At 36.1% G+C, this 14971-nt stretch overlaps 1 protein-coding gene across 10 annotated transcripts in view; it reads left to right on the forward strand.

Moving 5' to 3' along the window:
• The window catches only part of EPHA6 (EPH receptor A6), a 532902-nt gene that overhangs the window by 84234 nt on the left and 433697 nt on the right, over positions 1-14971 (forward strand). For 7 of the 10 annotated variants that reach the window (XM_075515531.1, XM_075515576.1, XM_075515552.1 and 4 more), the window contains exon 3: positions 982-999. The exons of the other annotated variants lie outside the window; for them this stretch is intronic. In XM_075515531.1, coding sequence (XP_075371646.1) covers positions 982-999 — 18 coding nt within the window. The remainder of the gene's footprint in view (positions 1-981; positions 1000-14971) is intronic. 10 annotated transcript variants of the gene reach the window in all.

Raw genomic sequence — 14971 nt, forward strand, 5'->3', positions numbered from 1 at the left:
CCTTAAGCAGCCCCAAAGCAATTAGCAAATAGTAGCATTTGTTGTGGCAAAAGGTTGTGTTTCATTTGAATGCCAAGAAAACCTTGAACACTGTTCCAAATAACCTCATTTGAAATGCCTTGCATGAAAAAAAAAAGCAGGGAGAAGTGAAAATTCAGACTTTGAAGCAGAGGTTCAGTCTTTATCCCGGAATTTCATTTTAGGGACAAAAGATGTAGAATTAAATATAACTTTAAAAATCATGCAGAGACAACTAGTTTATTTAACAAGTTGATGGGCGCCAGACCTCCTGGTAGTAAATTTTACTTTCTTTAAAATCTCAAGATAGATATATGAAAATTGCAAAAGAAAAGTGCCATGCCAGTGGTTTAAGTGAATGGTGCAAAGACAGAACCCTACACAAATACAGAATATTTTAGAAACATGCTTACCAAGAGAGCATGAAGTTGAATACTGCTTACTGGAAAATTGAACATCTGTACTTCGCATTTTCTAAGTCCCTTTTAAGTTTTGTAAAATTTTCCCTCTTATCCCTTATTATATCTACTGTTAGAGAAACAAATACTTTTGTAATGTAATGTGAAAAGACAAAACCCAACATATTTCCAGTCTAAGTGGGCGTTTGGGATCATTTGGTCCCAAGAAACCACCAAAAAGATATAGGACATAATAATCCTCCATGTTTTCTTAATCCTACCCATGAAGTATACCTGCCTGGGTGTGGAAATGATACTACAGGATTTTTTTCACATGTTGCAGTCTGAGAACATGCTCTTGGCAGTTTCTTAAACCTTTCTAGTTTAGATATGAGAACTGTAGCTTATTATCAGTGGTAACAATGAGAACACAACAAAATATTTACAGTTCATTCCATGCGCTTATTTAGATGTGTTCATTGAGGGGACAGTGTTGGAAAGGTATTTTCATTATGATTTGCTGAAGTCTCATGATAATTTTTCTTGTTCTCTCTTTTTTTATTAGATTCCTGGGAAGAAATATGTACGTATGATAAAAAATGCAGAAGGGACTCTGATATTAGAAAAACCATTAAAGTACCTCAAATCACAAAATAATAACTTTTATGATATTTAACAGTAGAGATAGGCCACAAAATTCACAACTCATGGGGGGTGGGGGTTGTCTAGCAATTTTTTACTGCTTGTGTCTCAGTAAAGTTCATGTGATTCCGAATGAAAGCCAGTTTTAAAACAAAGGAGTTTATATTAATATCCTTAGACTCCTTGAGAGTCAGACAAGCTCCTGCTACGTTGCTGTTTTGCAGATCTGTCTCTTTGTGATCGCACATGGGCACCCATCCTCCTCCTCCTCACTGCTGATGTACCAGCTCTCAGTTCAGCCTCTGAGGCATGTTCTAGTGCCCTGCAGTGTGGACTTTAGGCAAGGAATACCTTGCTTTTAGCCAATTAGGCACTTTTTCACCATGGATTCAAGTTCAGGTTTAGATAAAATACCTTGAAAAGTACTTATCTTCAATATTCAAGCTGAACAGCACAGCTACAACCTTTTTTTTAATAATGGACATAAACAAAAAACTGGGAAAATACTTTCTGTGTTTGTGAACACTTGCTGTATTTATACTGGATTGAGCCTGAATAGTGTCCCAGATAAACACCCTGCTAACTTGCTGTTGATGCTATCCTGAAATGCATCTTTACAGGGATTTTATCTTCCTGCATCAACTGTATTTCCCAAGAAGTGCTATATCTCAGTGTAATATGCAAGCCTTTATAGCTTACTTTCTTTCCAGTATCCTTTAGGAGATGTAGTAAGAAGCAGTCCTTCCTCTTGAAACATACTTAATTTGAATTTATTCAGGAGATAGGACTCCTCAGTCTTAGCACTCCTCCACCTACATTAAGCAGCATTTCATTCCTTTGAAGCTGCCATCGTTTCTTTCTGAGACATCAGTGGTACTTGATGGTTTGTCGAGGAATTCTTCACACAGCGATGGCTGATCCCTTCCCACCTCCTTCACCACTCTCTACTCTTCCATCTTTTAGGATGAAGTGCCCTCATGACTGACATTTTTATTTTGTCTCAATCTATGTGTTATCAAATATACTTGATGAAAACATCTAATTAGGATAAGTATACATCTTTTCACTGAGATCAGATATAGTGACAATCAACTACTTAAAGCAGCAATGTAGCTGGATTTAAGAATCCCTGAAATCTGTATCTTTTCCAAGGGTTACAATAAAGCGGTTTTAAAAGACTGCTGTTTGAGGTAATCTGTTGCTTTGGGGAAGCATGCTGTTTCAGGTAACAAAGCAAAACCTTTCTTCATATCCTTTCATGGTGAATATGGGCAGAGTCCTAGTTACAGAAATTCCAGTGTTCCTTTAGACAAACAGAAACATAGTGATAAAATACACATTTTCCACTCTCTAACCTCTGTTCTTATCCTACCAACATTCACATGAGGTACAAGTAAAGGGAAAATGTGCATTAAAGTGCATTACAGTGTTGATTTATAGTGGATAATAGTTCTTCTTCTGTAAACTGTCATACTGCTTGATGCAAAGTGGATGCAGGGTTTTTTTCTCTTCCTTTTCAAATTCTGTATCTTACATGGAAGCTACTGTATGTATTTTTAATTCAGAAAGTGTCTTTTTGAAGTCCTGACTGTATTTCTTTTTAATATCTTTTTATATTATTTTGTCTGTTTTTTCTACTTAAAATGTAAGTCAAAGTGATGCAGTCTACATATTCTAGTTTTACATGCTTCCAGCCCATTCTCTTACAGCTGTCTTTTCTACTACATTGATGAAGATTTTATTTTCTTTATCTGTCCACATTTCTGCTCTTTTTAATCCTTGGATGTTTCTGGTTCACTCTTTTTTATCTTCAAAAATGCTGTTCTTGCCCTAATGCTAGCTTGTACAGTAGGACTCCTCTAAGTGTTTCCTTTGCTGGATATAGATCTTGTTTTGCTTATACTCTCTATTTTCTGTTCTTTAACTAGTTCTATTCAATATTTCTGTTCCAGTTTGGTTGCCTGCTCTTTTAGCCTAAGTAATCCATCACACAGGACTTTTATTAAAACTTTTCTACAATCTAAACTGTGTTCTGTATACAGCCATTACATATTTTGATGGTAACCCCTTCAGTGGTAGAGGATAAAAACTTTTGATGACTATATCTGTCTGCATGATCTACATTTCAAACTGGGGCGGCTGTAGTTTCCATGGTATTTTTCCTTTTTCCACAAAGAAAATCTAGCTTTTAATTTTTTTCATACCATCTGTACAAATCTTTCCTTTTGGTTTAGTAGCCAGGGTAAAATGTACAGTGTGGCTTAACTTTTTTATGCTTATTAAATATCTAAAATGTACCTGCCTTAAATAAAAATAATTTTCATTGTACAGTCTTTCTACTTAAATCAGTAGCTTTGCTTCAGTAACCTTGAACTTAGCTTGAGTAGTTATCACTGCCAATGGGCAATGTTGTACTGCCATTATGAAATGAAAAAGTCATTTATTTACTAGGAAATGCTTCAGCACAAATACCCAATGGCTTGAGTTCTATAGCCCTGCAGTTAAAAGTTACTCTATTGAAAATGTGACGTGCCTCTGACCACCAAATTTTGGTCATCTTTTGCTGCTTCCTGGAATGAGGAATTTTGCCACTCAAGTTCGTGCAGCCCTTCCACTGAAACTAAACATTAAAGGTAAATGTTGATAAATGTTTATAAGATTCTACACATTTAATTCACTAAAACCTTGAGTCACCACAGTTATTAACACCGCAGTTGATGTTCAATTTGGTTAGTGTAGAGCTGTGAAATACAGACTGAAGATGCAAATTTGTTACAGAGAAGATAATGTGGGGATAGTTTATTAACAGAGTAGATTTGCTATCAATAGGCACACTTAACTCAAAAGTGGAAGCTGTCTGAAAGCTGTGTTCTAGCAGGAGGTACTGTTCCACTAGCAAAGTACAAGATCCAGACTTACATTAACACAAAACTGGAGGGAAATTAATGGAATAGCAACCCTGTCAATAGACTGAATTGCAGTAGGCTGACGTGGCCACAGTTTCATTTGTGTTAAGGAACTATCAGGAATGAGTATGTGGTCAAAAGAGCAGCTGGCCAAGCAGAAACTACTCATTTGGAGTCTGCTTGGGGGAGTTCTCAGTGGGAAAATCTGAGAGGCAAAAACAATTTAATAACTACCTTCCTCCCTTATAAAAAATACTATGTTTAAGTTTGGGTAACTCTGTGCACCTATTATGTGCCTTAGCTTTCATGACATTTTCAACAGATGAACTATCTTAGGATATGAGTAGTGGGAGGATTTAAAGAGTAAAGAATGTATGCAAGCACATCGGTTACCTAAATTCAGATGTGAGAGAAGCCTGGGCATGTTCACCTAAAAGGAGCTTTTATCAGGTTTGAAGCAATCAGCACTGCCAAATTTGCTGAAATAGAAAGCAATTTGAATGGACTGTGGTGTCTCTGCGAAGAGACCAGAAGAAGAAATGGCTAGGTGTAAGGTCCAAGGAAATAACTGTTTCTCTGCTGGAAAAGGTTTGATTTTCTGGGGGCGGGGGGGGAGGTCTGCATTTGACACTAAGAGACTACAGTTGCTTTTAAACATATTCTTCATTAACTGTGACTTGTTTGATTATGCTTCCCTTGTGACTAAGAAAATAGGGAAGTTTCTCAATGAAAAGTGAAAGCGAAGACATGAAGTGGCTTCACATAAATGATAACAATAGTTGTAATCAAGATAAGAGAACATAGTCTGGCCAGTGCCTTTTCTCAAAGCAAACCAGATAATTATTTACATCCAGCAATGAAGTGAGTATTTAAGTAAATGCAAAATCTGTTTTATTGTCCAGTTCGAAGTGATGCAGATATCTGGGAGTAGGCTTGTCTTCACTACCATGTGTTGGAAATTTTTTCTTGGTTCTTTGGAGAAGAGAGCTCTGTCAGTATGATCGATTTTTTAGTGCTCTGTGAAGTAGTTTGTTCTCCTGCTCCTTTCTCTTTGGATTGCCCTTGAATTTAAGGTTGTTAAAATAAATGTCTGTGTTTTGCCAACATCTTTGGCTGAACAAGTAGGGAATGTTTTGTCCATCTTAATAAACAAAGGACACGTTGGGTTTGTAAAGAATGGGCAAACTGCCAGTGTCTGGAAGTTACTGATGCTAGTTTATGTGTTCCTCCTCAATTGTCCCCTTTTATTATGTTAGCCGATTAGGCTCTGTGAAAAATTTCCGTAGGTGAAATTACTTATTTGTGAAAACGATGTCAAATGGATTGTTTTCGCAGATACATTAGTGATTTAAAAACAAAATGTGGCCATCAACATAATCAGTTTGGAATAGAAGGTGCAGCAAAGATGTCTGTTTCCTCCTCCCACATTTACCTTGTTTGACTTGCTAATTTAATCACTAGCGCTGAAGCTAAGGCTCAAATTGTCAGTGGAAGAGGTGAGTGTCTCCCACTGATGTTGTTAGTTAAAAATTCTGTCTGATTTGAAAGTAAATTATGAAGAAAAAAAACCCCAGCAGAAATGGTTGGGGGCACTTGGTAAAGCCATTTTCCAGTGGGGCAGGAAGGGTGTTATACTCATCAGGATTTAATGAAGAGCTGCTGCAGTAAGAGCCCCTGTAACAAAGTTATTTTTTTCACTGACTAAAGAGGGGTGTTTTACCACTAGTTCATGCACAGCTTTATAACATGCACAATTATCTCAAGATAAAAGCGTGCCAGTTTTATTAGTGTGGCCTCCTTTGCACTTGGCTGATGGTTGACCATCTTTGATTTCAGTTGCAGTAAAATTGATTTGTCTTGTATTCCCTACATGTTTACTCTAGGGAAAAAAGAATTTGAAGAGTAAAAACAAGGCTTTGGATGACTGTAGGCAACAGACACTGTTGAACAGCACTGCCTGAACTGAGATATCCACATTAAATATTTTCTTATTTATTTTGTTGCCAATTCAGAGATGAAAAACGTGTATCACTTGGCTGGAGTTATTTGGTAATAAGCATAATAAAGCTGTGAAGTAGTTCTGAATTCATAACATGGACCTGCATTAATTTTGTTATTCATCAGTGTAGGAAGGAGTATTGAAATTACCTGCATTGACTGTACTTATAAATATGATTTTTGTTAGTAAAGGGAGGTACATGTATGTTAGGAATTGAATTACTTCCATGCAGAGAAATCATATTTTGCCTTAAAATAAGAGAATTGATAACCCAAAATCCTCCTTTACTGTTCATAAGTGCAAAGCTTATTTTTAGTCACTGAATTATTATATGTTTAGAAATTTTGTTTGATTCTAGTATTTTCTCAGGACTCAGAGAGATGTCATTTGTTAAACTTATTGGTCAGTATTTCTGATAAAGCAGATATGCAAAGTATATTAAAGCCTTAAGGAGCTGGTGTAGACAGAGAAGCCTGTGAACTTTCAACATTGTTCATTCCAAGTCTTCTCAAAATACTCTCTTTTGGGAATCTCTCTGGATTTTTCTTTTTCAGAATTGAAATATGAAAACTATATACATTTGATAGCCTATGCTGACCCTGTATCTAGAGCCTGCGTACTATGCAAGCTCAGTGAACCTCCAGATACTTCATACAAACTTAATTTCTTAGTGCTTTTTTTCAAGGATTAACAGATAAGCAGTCAAACTTCCTAATGTATAATTTAGACCAGTTAGCATACTGTATGTATGAAATAATGAGTGGACTTTTCTTACTCATACTGTGAATGATATACATTTCCCTGGTGCTCATCCTGTCACTAATTCCAAAATTTCATGCTAGGAAATGAATTTTAATTATACAATAACTCTTAAGATTGCAGTTGTGTTACTAGTATATTAGGTTTTGCTTTCTCCTCTTCCCTCTCTCTATTAAAAAAAAAAAAAATTAAGGGAAAATTATATAAGACAATATCATTTATATAGAAATTTATATGGTGTTTATGTGCAACTTGCTAGTTCATTTCTCTGCTTATTTATTCCATCTATTAATCTTACTAGTAAAAATTTAAATAATACATCTTGCTGAACAACTTTGCCGACATGCTTGGCTTTATTGTTTCAGTATTACTCCTACTAATTTTTATTTCAAATTGTTATCTACACTGTTTAACAAGGGTGAATCTTGTCCTATTCTAGTAGCTAAATGGTATTCGTCAAGTAAAATATCATAGCTCCTGCAAGCTTTAAATGTAAAACCAAAACCAAATAATGTTCTTCGATTTCCAGAGGAAACATCTCAAATTAACCACAAAACAGCAGGGTCTTTATTTCCCTCCAATACACATTCACCAATTACATGGTACCATCCAGTTGTGCCTCAGCTGCATTGCAAACTGGATTGTCTTTGAGATTTCACCAGATCAATACGCTTCAGTTTTCCACGTGAATGTATAATTTGGTGGTTACCAGACTGATTTGCCTTCTGGGTCAGCATGCAGCTTGGTAAAGGAACCAAGGGAGAGAGGCCTCAGCCCTGTATTGCAGACACCTGGGGAGTGCATAGGCGTTGTGGGAGAGGGCTTCTAAATGCTTTCATTTAACAAATGCTATGGCCTTGTGGTTCATGGGTGGCCCTACAGACTTCCGTTCTGGGACTCACTGCTTTAAAGGCAAATTGCTGCCACATTATTTGTTATCAGTGTTTGTAGAACAAGCCCTACTAGCAGTGCCTTGAGTTGTCAGGCCCATTGATGCCGTGGTAGTTCCATGATTGCTCTTTCTTGCATCAAAAGCTTTGCCTTTCTCGCCTTTGCTAATACAGTGTGTATTTTTTGTTCTGCTACTCTTTCTCTGCCTATTTCTTGCTTTCTCAGTAAGGAGTTGCCTACCAACTTGAACATCCTTCACATGAAGCTTCGATGTGATTGCTTTAACCTGTGCCACAGATTCTTACTGTCTTATGAAACATTTTTCATTTCTGCCTGAAAATCTAACACGAAGTTGGCCAAAGGGTCCCCAAAAATGTAATAACCAAACAAACCAGAATGAAGGTCCATGTAACCCTGATTTTTTCAGTACAGAATCAGTACAATTTATTCATATTACTGTATCCTGATAGAGTAATACCATCCTTTAAGGCTTCCCAGAGCAGGGAGAAAGGAGCAGTCCTCTAATTCTCAATGTTTACCTCTTGCAGCACAACAGTGGGATAAGCTGATGAGAGATTTGTTTCCAAACTTCTTGATTCTATTTTTTTATATTTACTAGCTCTCTTCATTTTGCTTTCAAGTTTCTTCACTTTGCTGCTTCATGCAGCAATATTTGTTTGACTTAATTTGGACAGATACAATCTGGATACTACTGCCATTGAGCCCTAAAAAATCCTTATTTTCTAATATAATTTTGCAAATATGGCAGTTCTGACTACCTTACTCTCTAAGTACCTAGATGAGCTTTGCTTTCTGTCACAAGTCAAACAGTCAGACAGTTTTTTTTGTCTGACCAGCTTGGTCTTCTTACACTTGCTCATGTATTTTCCAAACCTTATTTCTCTCCTTGTCTAGTGTTTGAGTCTCATTGTTTGGACAGTGGCTTGTTACCATGAGACTTTATTTTGTATTTTCTGATTGCATTTGTTGTAGTGATTTGTAAATGTTGATCATACTTCAGGGGAAGTATCTGGCCACTCTGTAAGTGTATTAAAAGCTTACTACTTGAGACAAGCTTTTCCAGAACTATGGGTTTCTGAAGTCGTAGAATAATAGTTGTTTTCCATTCTTAGATTGCATTATTTGGCCAATCCTGTAGCTCATGAGAGACCTATTTTCCAGCGTGGTCTTGCTACAAATTAGTCTTCAAAGCTTGATTGATGAAAAAAACTGTACTGATTTTGTCAGGATTTCAACAAACTCATGTATCATAATCTGTTATAAATATTGGTGACTGCCTAATCAGTTTCTTGTTGTATTTCCCCAAAGAAAAACATTTTACATACAGGTTTCTTTTTGGAGCAAATTGGTCAGACAGATAACTCAAGGCTCTTTCAAAGGGAACTTTGTCACCAATTCTGTTGGAAAGTGAATCAGAAATGTCATTTACTCCCACAAGCTGATGGGATTGTAAGAATGTAACTTTCCATTTTTGACTTTCAATATTCATTGCACACAACAGATTTCTGAAAGTACTTATTCATTTCTGCTTTTGGAGAGTGAATGAGAGAGGTAATGCAAATTCTATTTAATCTTTCCCTTCTAAACATTTTAGCTTTAATCTTTTATATTTTCAGAGATTGCTGCTTAATGTTCTCTTAGTATTTTGATAATTGGTTATTCCTTTCATTGTAGGCACCCTCACCCCTATTTTGTCTGAGTACAAGTGGACTCATCAGAGATGGCTACCTTGTATTTCTTGGCCCTTTTGTCTTTCAGAAGGCAAAGGCAATGCCAGCTCTGGTGTTGCAGAAAACTAGTAAATAGCTTTACTAGAAGAAGTGCAAGGAATTGGGCAATATTTTCACCTTTTGACCTTTGGAGGCTGTGAGCATGTATTTTCTTCAGTACAGCATCATTCAGCTGGTAATCCATGGCTTCTTAGTACTGAATTGAGGGGAAGGGGTTTCTCTTTTCATTACGTTCTGCTTGTTTTAGCTTTAGCACCGTGCCAGTTGTACTACTGTGAGGAGATAAACAAAAGTTTATAGAAAGATAAGGAGCTAATTTCCTGCATCAAAAGGATAAAAGCCTCAAGGATCTGCAATTCCTACATGTCTCTTGAAAACTGAGGGTTGCAGAGGGGTGAGAAAGGCAAGTTTTTAGTGGCAGGGGTACAGCTGCAGTGTAACTTCCCAATTAGCAGGTCTGATTTGCTGCCCCGGCTACAGCTGGGGGCTGCCCAAGCAGAAGTATTGCTTGCAGCGGGCCATGCTGGAAGGACAGAAATGAAGGAACAAAGGTGACTGAAGATGCATGGTGAATTCAGGGAGAAGTTTTATGATGTAGTGAGGGGTGGATTTAGAACATAATTTTATAAAAAACAAGGTTGAAGTTTTGTTCTTGGAGAAGAATTTCTTCAATCTGGGTAAGTTCAATGAGCGTTGTAAAGAGAGTGTTCTGTTTGTAGGTATTTTTCTCATAGGTATGGTTCTGTGCTTTGACTTTTCTGAGTAAGTGAGTAAGGAGCTTTTTTTTTTCCTTCCTCTTTTTTTGAGGTGCTTATATGAATTTTGATCTCGGTTTAGCTACATGACCCATTTGTGAGTCACTTGGATGTTTTGCTGTTAAAGTCTAGCTGAAGGTCAGCTTCCTTCAGAATTTATGTGTTGGTGTCTTTATGTCCTGTGAAGATATATTAGCACCTATTATAAATCTTTCCTGTCCTACTGTTGTTTTTATTAAGATTGTAGTGGTGCCTATACACTGCAGTTCGGTAGATAACAGAGTCTGGATCCATCCTGAATAAACTCCTGGTAAGGTTCAGTCCTTGCTTCAAAGAGTTGTAATCTAGTTCTGGCATAATACTAGCATCCTGCCTTCATGGAGGAATTTTTTTCTCAGTCATTTAATAACTGGGAGCTAACCTTTTTTGATGTGAAAGGCTAAATTCCTGAAGCAATTGATTTGGCTAGTAGACTGTATGAAGTTCATGTTGGAGTAGCTGATCTACCCTGTGTGAATACAAGCAGGCAACACCTCTGCTTCTGAAGTTTCTGAAGTGATGTTAATATCCCTCTTTAATTGGTGCCCTCTGACAGTTTTGCCTGTGTGACTTGCTTTTCCTAGCTAGGCTCTTTCTCTTAACTATTGTCAAAAAGCTTTTAGCTGGAGTAAAAACTTCAACAAGATCATTCTAGCTCTCTTTGTGCTATTTATATTGGCTCTGCTTTGGCAGAGATAGCTACGTTCAGTTCCTGCAACTCTGTACTCCACCTTATCCTACCTTTTGATTTTGTAAGTGAAGTTAAGTTTTGGTGTTTAAGCCATACTGTACTACCAGTTCTTCCTGTGTTTTGAAGTGTATGGGTGCAACTTATCAACTCCTCTTCTTTCTGTCCAGTGACACTGGTAGACTTTAATATACAAAAAAAGCTTTGTAAAAGCACCTATGTACACCCCTTACAAAATTTCCTCCAGATGCCCACTTCTGTATTGTGAATGAGTACATTATAACAATCCATTATTAAAATATCCTCTTAAAAGGGTTAACTGAGGTAAGGCATTTGCCTTTTTTGAGGGAAAGGGTAGAACTACTAAATTTTTGTGTGTGGCACACTTGAGATGGAGACATGTTGTCAGAGCACTTGCGGGTGTTGGATCCCTGTGAAGGCTCATCTGAAGTGGCTGTTCGGAGCAGGAGAGGTTTGTAGCACTGAGACTTTTTCTTGAGAGGTTATGCTATGATGTGTAGGCAAGAGAGCAACTGTGGGGTGGTCTATCTTTTAATGTGCTTACAATAACTGTGCTGCAAGTTTTCATGGATGCATGGCTGTGTTCTGTTAACATGAAAATGCAACTGCAAGTGTTCCTTTATGTAGTTATGTAAATGGAGCCCACAGGAGGCAAGGTAGCCTGGCAGAGATGGAAGACCAGGCCTCTGCCTTCTCCAATCTCTGCTTTTACTCTAGGGGTCTCTGTGTCTCTATTCTTTCATCTACAACACAAGGCTGAGGTGCTTGTTGGTAATAGATGGCATATTGCATTCACATACCAGGAGGAATGCTAAGATAAATCTTTCATACCAGAATGAAAAATAAAATCTCATATTTTTAATTATTTATTTATGAAGCAAAGCATTAATGAAATTGGCTTCATCAGAACACTTCATTTAGGTTCTTTTGTCTTCTGAAAACTTTCTGAACTTCAGAATATTTGTAAAATTTTAACATGCCAGAATAGTAAATGTTTGTTTGTTTTTTGGTTTGGTGTTTTGTTTTGTTTTAAATCCCATAACAAGCTGTCTTCCCACCATCCTTAAGAAGCCCAGGTTGGGAAATCAGGAAAATCAGTCCTATTTTGTGAAGTTTGTTTCAACAAGCTGATTCTTTGTGAAAAAGTAATGAATTGCTAAAGCAATGGTAACTGCTGAGTATTTTCCCTCTTTGCAAAGACCTTTGAGATCTACTGATTAAAAAGTTCTGACGGAGGTGGTGATATAGTTATTTGTCATGGTGGCAACTGAAAAATAATGCATAGGAATTCATGTAGAAATTATTAATGTATTGCTATAACACTTGGATAGCTCAAGTGAATAAGTAATAGGTGGATAATTGACAGAAAGTGATGCAAGTAATCTAAATCTCATTCTAGTCTTGAAGTCTGTCAGTAGAGATGTTTAAAAAGTAGAATTTATGGCCTGTAGGAAACTTGAATAGTTGAGCTACAAAGCATATTAAAATTCTATAAAGGATGAAAAGGCAAAGCAATGAATATTTTCACATAATGAAAAGTTTCCAGAAATATGTAGCTAAAAACTAGGAGCAAAAAACTGTTTGCATTTTAAGTGTTTTAAATATTTAAGTGATTCTGCATATTAACATAATTTTCCATATAGGAAACAGCATTTCCAAATTAAAATTATTCTTCATGTTCTTCTGACTTAATTTTGTCAGAATCAACCTAAATAAGCAAGTTTGAATTGAATAATATTTTCTGAAAGTAACTTTTTTGGTTAAGAATTTCTGTTGTCCTGTTTCTATCCTTATTTTAACACATACAGTATCAGTAGTTCCTTCTGGTAACGTCCTGATCATTATATGATACGTTTCTGTGTAAAACTTGAAGACATTAAAAAAAACCGCTCTCCTTACAAAATTGTAGAGGAGTAAGATGACATCAGAGTTATCTCTGCCTGTATCTGCACTTTTCTTACAGTTCAAGTAGGAGTCTTGGGTTCTTTGAAGTCTTTATTTGTTTTTTATGTCCCTATGGATGGCTTGGAAGACAGGTATAACTTCAGTTTATAATTTAGTATATAGTGGTGTATATATAGGCTGTGCGGGCCTGTCTGTTTTTTCCCTCAGGCTCGCTTTGTGGACTGGTCAGGTTATTTTAGGATTGTTCCTGTAAGAGTGTGACTGTGAAAATGATCCATAGTAGTTCTCGTGCTCATGTTCCTATATTGGAAAAAAGGTGCTAGTTACAGGTCAGGTCTCAATGTGTTCTGTGTGGTACAAAGACAAGAAAGATTATGATCACAATCCTAGTGGTTACAAACTAAGGAGAAGACAAAAGATGGTAAGCAGAGCATACAAAAAAAAAAAGCTCCAAGTTAGAAATAAGTCAGCAAGATGAGATGTGTTCATAACCAGACACGTGAAATTGTGCATTTGGATATGAGGATTTAGCAGTTAAAGCTAAAACAATGTCCAGATTCATGTTCCTAAGTGATAAAAAGGCTGATGATGGGGACAGTGCAAAAAATAGAAAAGAAGGCGTGGATTTACTTCAAAATTAGTAGGAGTCAATATACAGAAGATGGAAAGATATCTGAACCCCAATATATTTATTCATATGGGTGCTCCTAAGCAGTGAGGTTGGGTGTAACACACAGGAAGAGCAGTCTCTCTTGAATTTAATTTTCATTGGTTATGTTCTTAATTGAGTCATAAAATACAAATATTCCCACAGCATCAAGCATTTCATTCATGTTCAGAGAGCTTGAAGTGGAATAGAATAGCATTTCTGTTTTAACAATATTAAATAATATACGGTGCTAGCAGTATATCCTATACCAGTATTTATTTCTAGGTTCGCTTTCATTAATCTCTTGCACATTTTCTTGGTTAGCATTTCCTCTGATATTTTACAAGAGAAGGCTATATTTTGATAAAGGGCCATTCCATATCCAGTCATGCTGAAATACATTTCAGTTTGTCCATTTCTTATTTCTTTCATAAGAAAGAATAAGATTTAAAAATAAAGTATACTGAAGTTGGGAAACATATTGCTCACCTGAAATGTAATTCTGTGGCTTCTGTACATGGCACAATATTTCTCAAACGCTATTTTTTGTTGTTGTTTTCAGATTTAAATGTATAGCAAATCTCAGACTGAAGTTCTCTTACCATATGTTACAGTGACGTTTTGCATTTCAGTGAATTAATACTACTTAAGTACTTTTTTTTTCAATATCAACATATTTCTTTTATTTGAAATGTGAATAACCATTTATTATTTTTATGCACGCAAACTAAATAGGATTTGGCAAACTCTCCTAAGGTTAAAAGAAAAGCATATGGAAGTTGGGGGGAGAAACCTTCAAAATTCTTTGTTTTGAAGACTTGTAATGTTCAAGGGGGCTCTATATTGAATACTGTGAAGTATTTACTCTTTAACACACTTGGATTCTCAATATTACTATTAATAAATATCCCTTCCACAAAACTATTGTTCCTTTCTTTTTATCAAATGTCAAATGAGACCTATGGAACAATACAAGTGTGAATATTTTAGTTTCCAGCTGCTTTAAGCTTCTGGATTAAAAACACAGTTCAAGACAGTTCAAGCAGAAGTCAAAATAGTTAATTTATGTTTGCTGTAAAACTAACCGAATGTAGCTTCCTGGTTGAAAATAAATATGGCAAATGGGATCCAGCTTTAAAAAGAAGATACCTTAAATAGGAACAGTCTCTCTAAATACAGAAAATGCAGCTTAATGCTACAGATTTATTTCTTGTTTAAAAGTTTTGCTAATCATAGAGTTTTAAAGGGAATGATTCAAACTTCAAACTGTCTTGTCCAATTCAGCAAATGCTCATGGCCAGAAAAAGCATGGCATAAAGACTTAATTTTGAAAATACAGGTATGTTTTGCTTTCATATGTTCTAAATAATGCCTTTTTTTTTTTTCTACAGTACATATCATTTAAAAGGAATCTAGATTCTGAAAAGTGAAAGGAAAAATAGAGTGGGCTGTTTTAATCCACCATTCATTTCAGAGTGAATGGAATATTCTTGTGTCACTTGACAAAAGTGTGTGTGTTATATTTTTTTTTATTGTTATTTTATTTTGTC

Source organism: Mycteria americana, chromosome 1 (assembly GCF_035582795.1).
Source record: "Mycteria americana isolate JAX WOST 10 ecotype Jacksonville Zoo and Gardens chromosome 1, USCA_MyAme_1.0, whole genome shotgun sequence".
Classification (NCBI taxonomy): Eukaryota; Metazoa; Chordata; class Aves; order Ciconiiformes; family Ciconiidae; genus Mycteria; species Mycteria americana.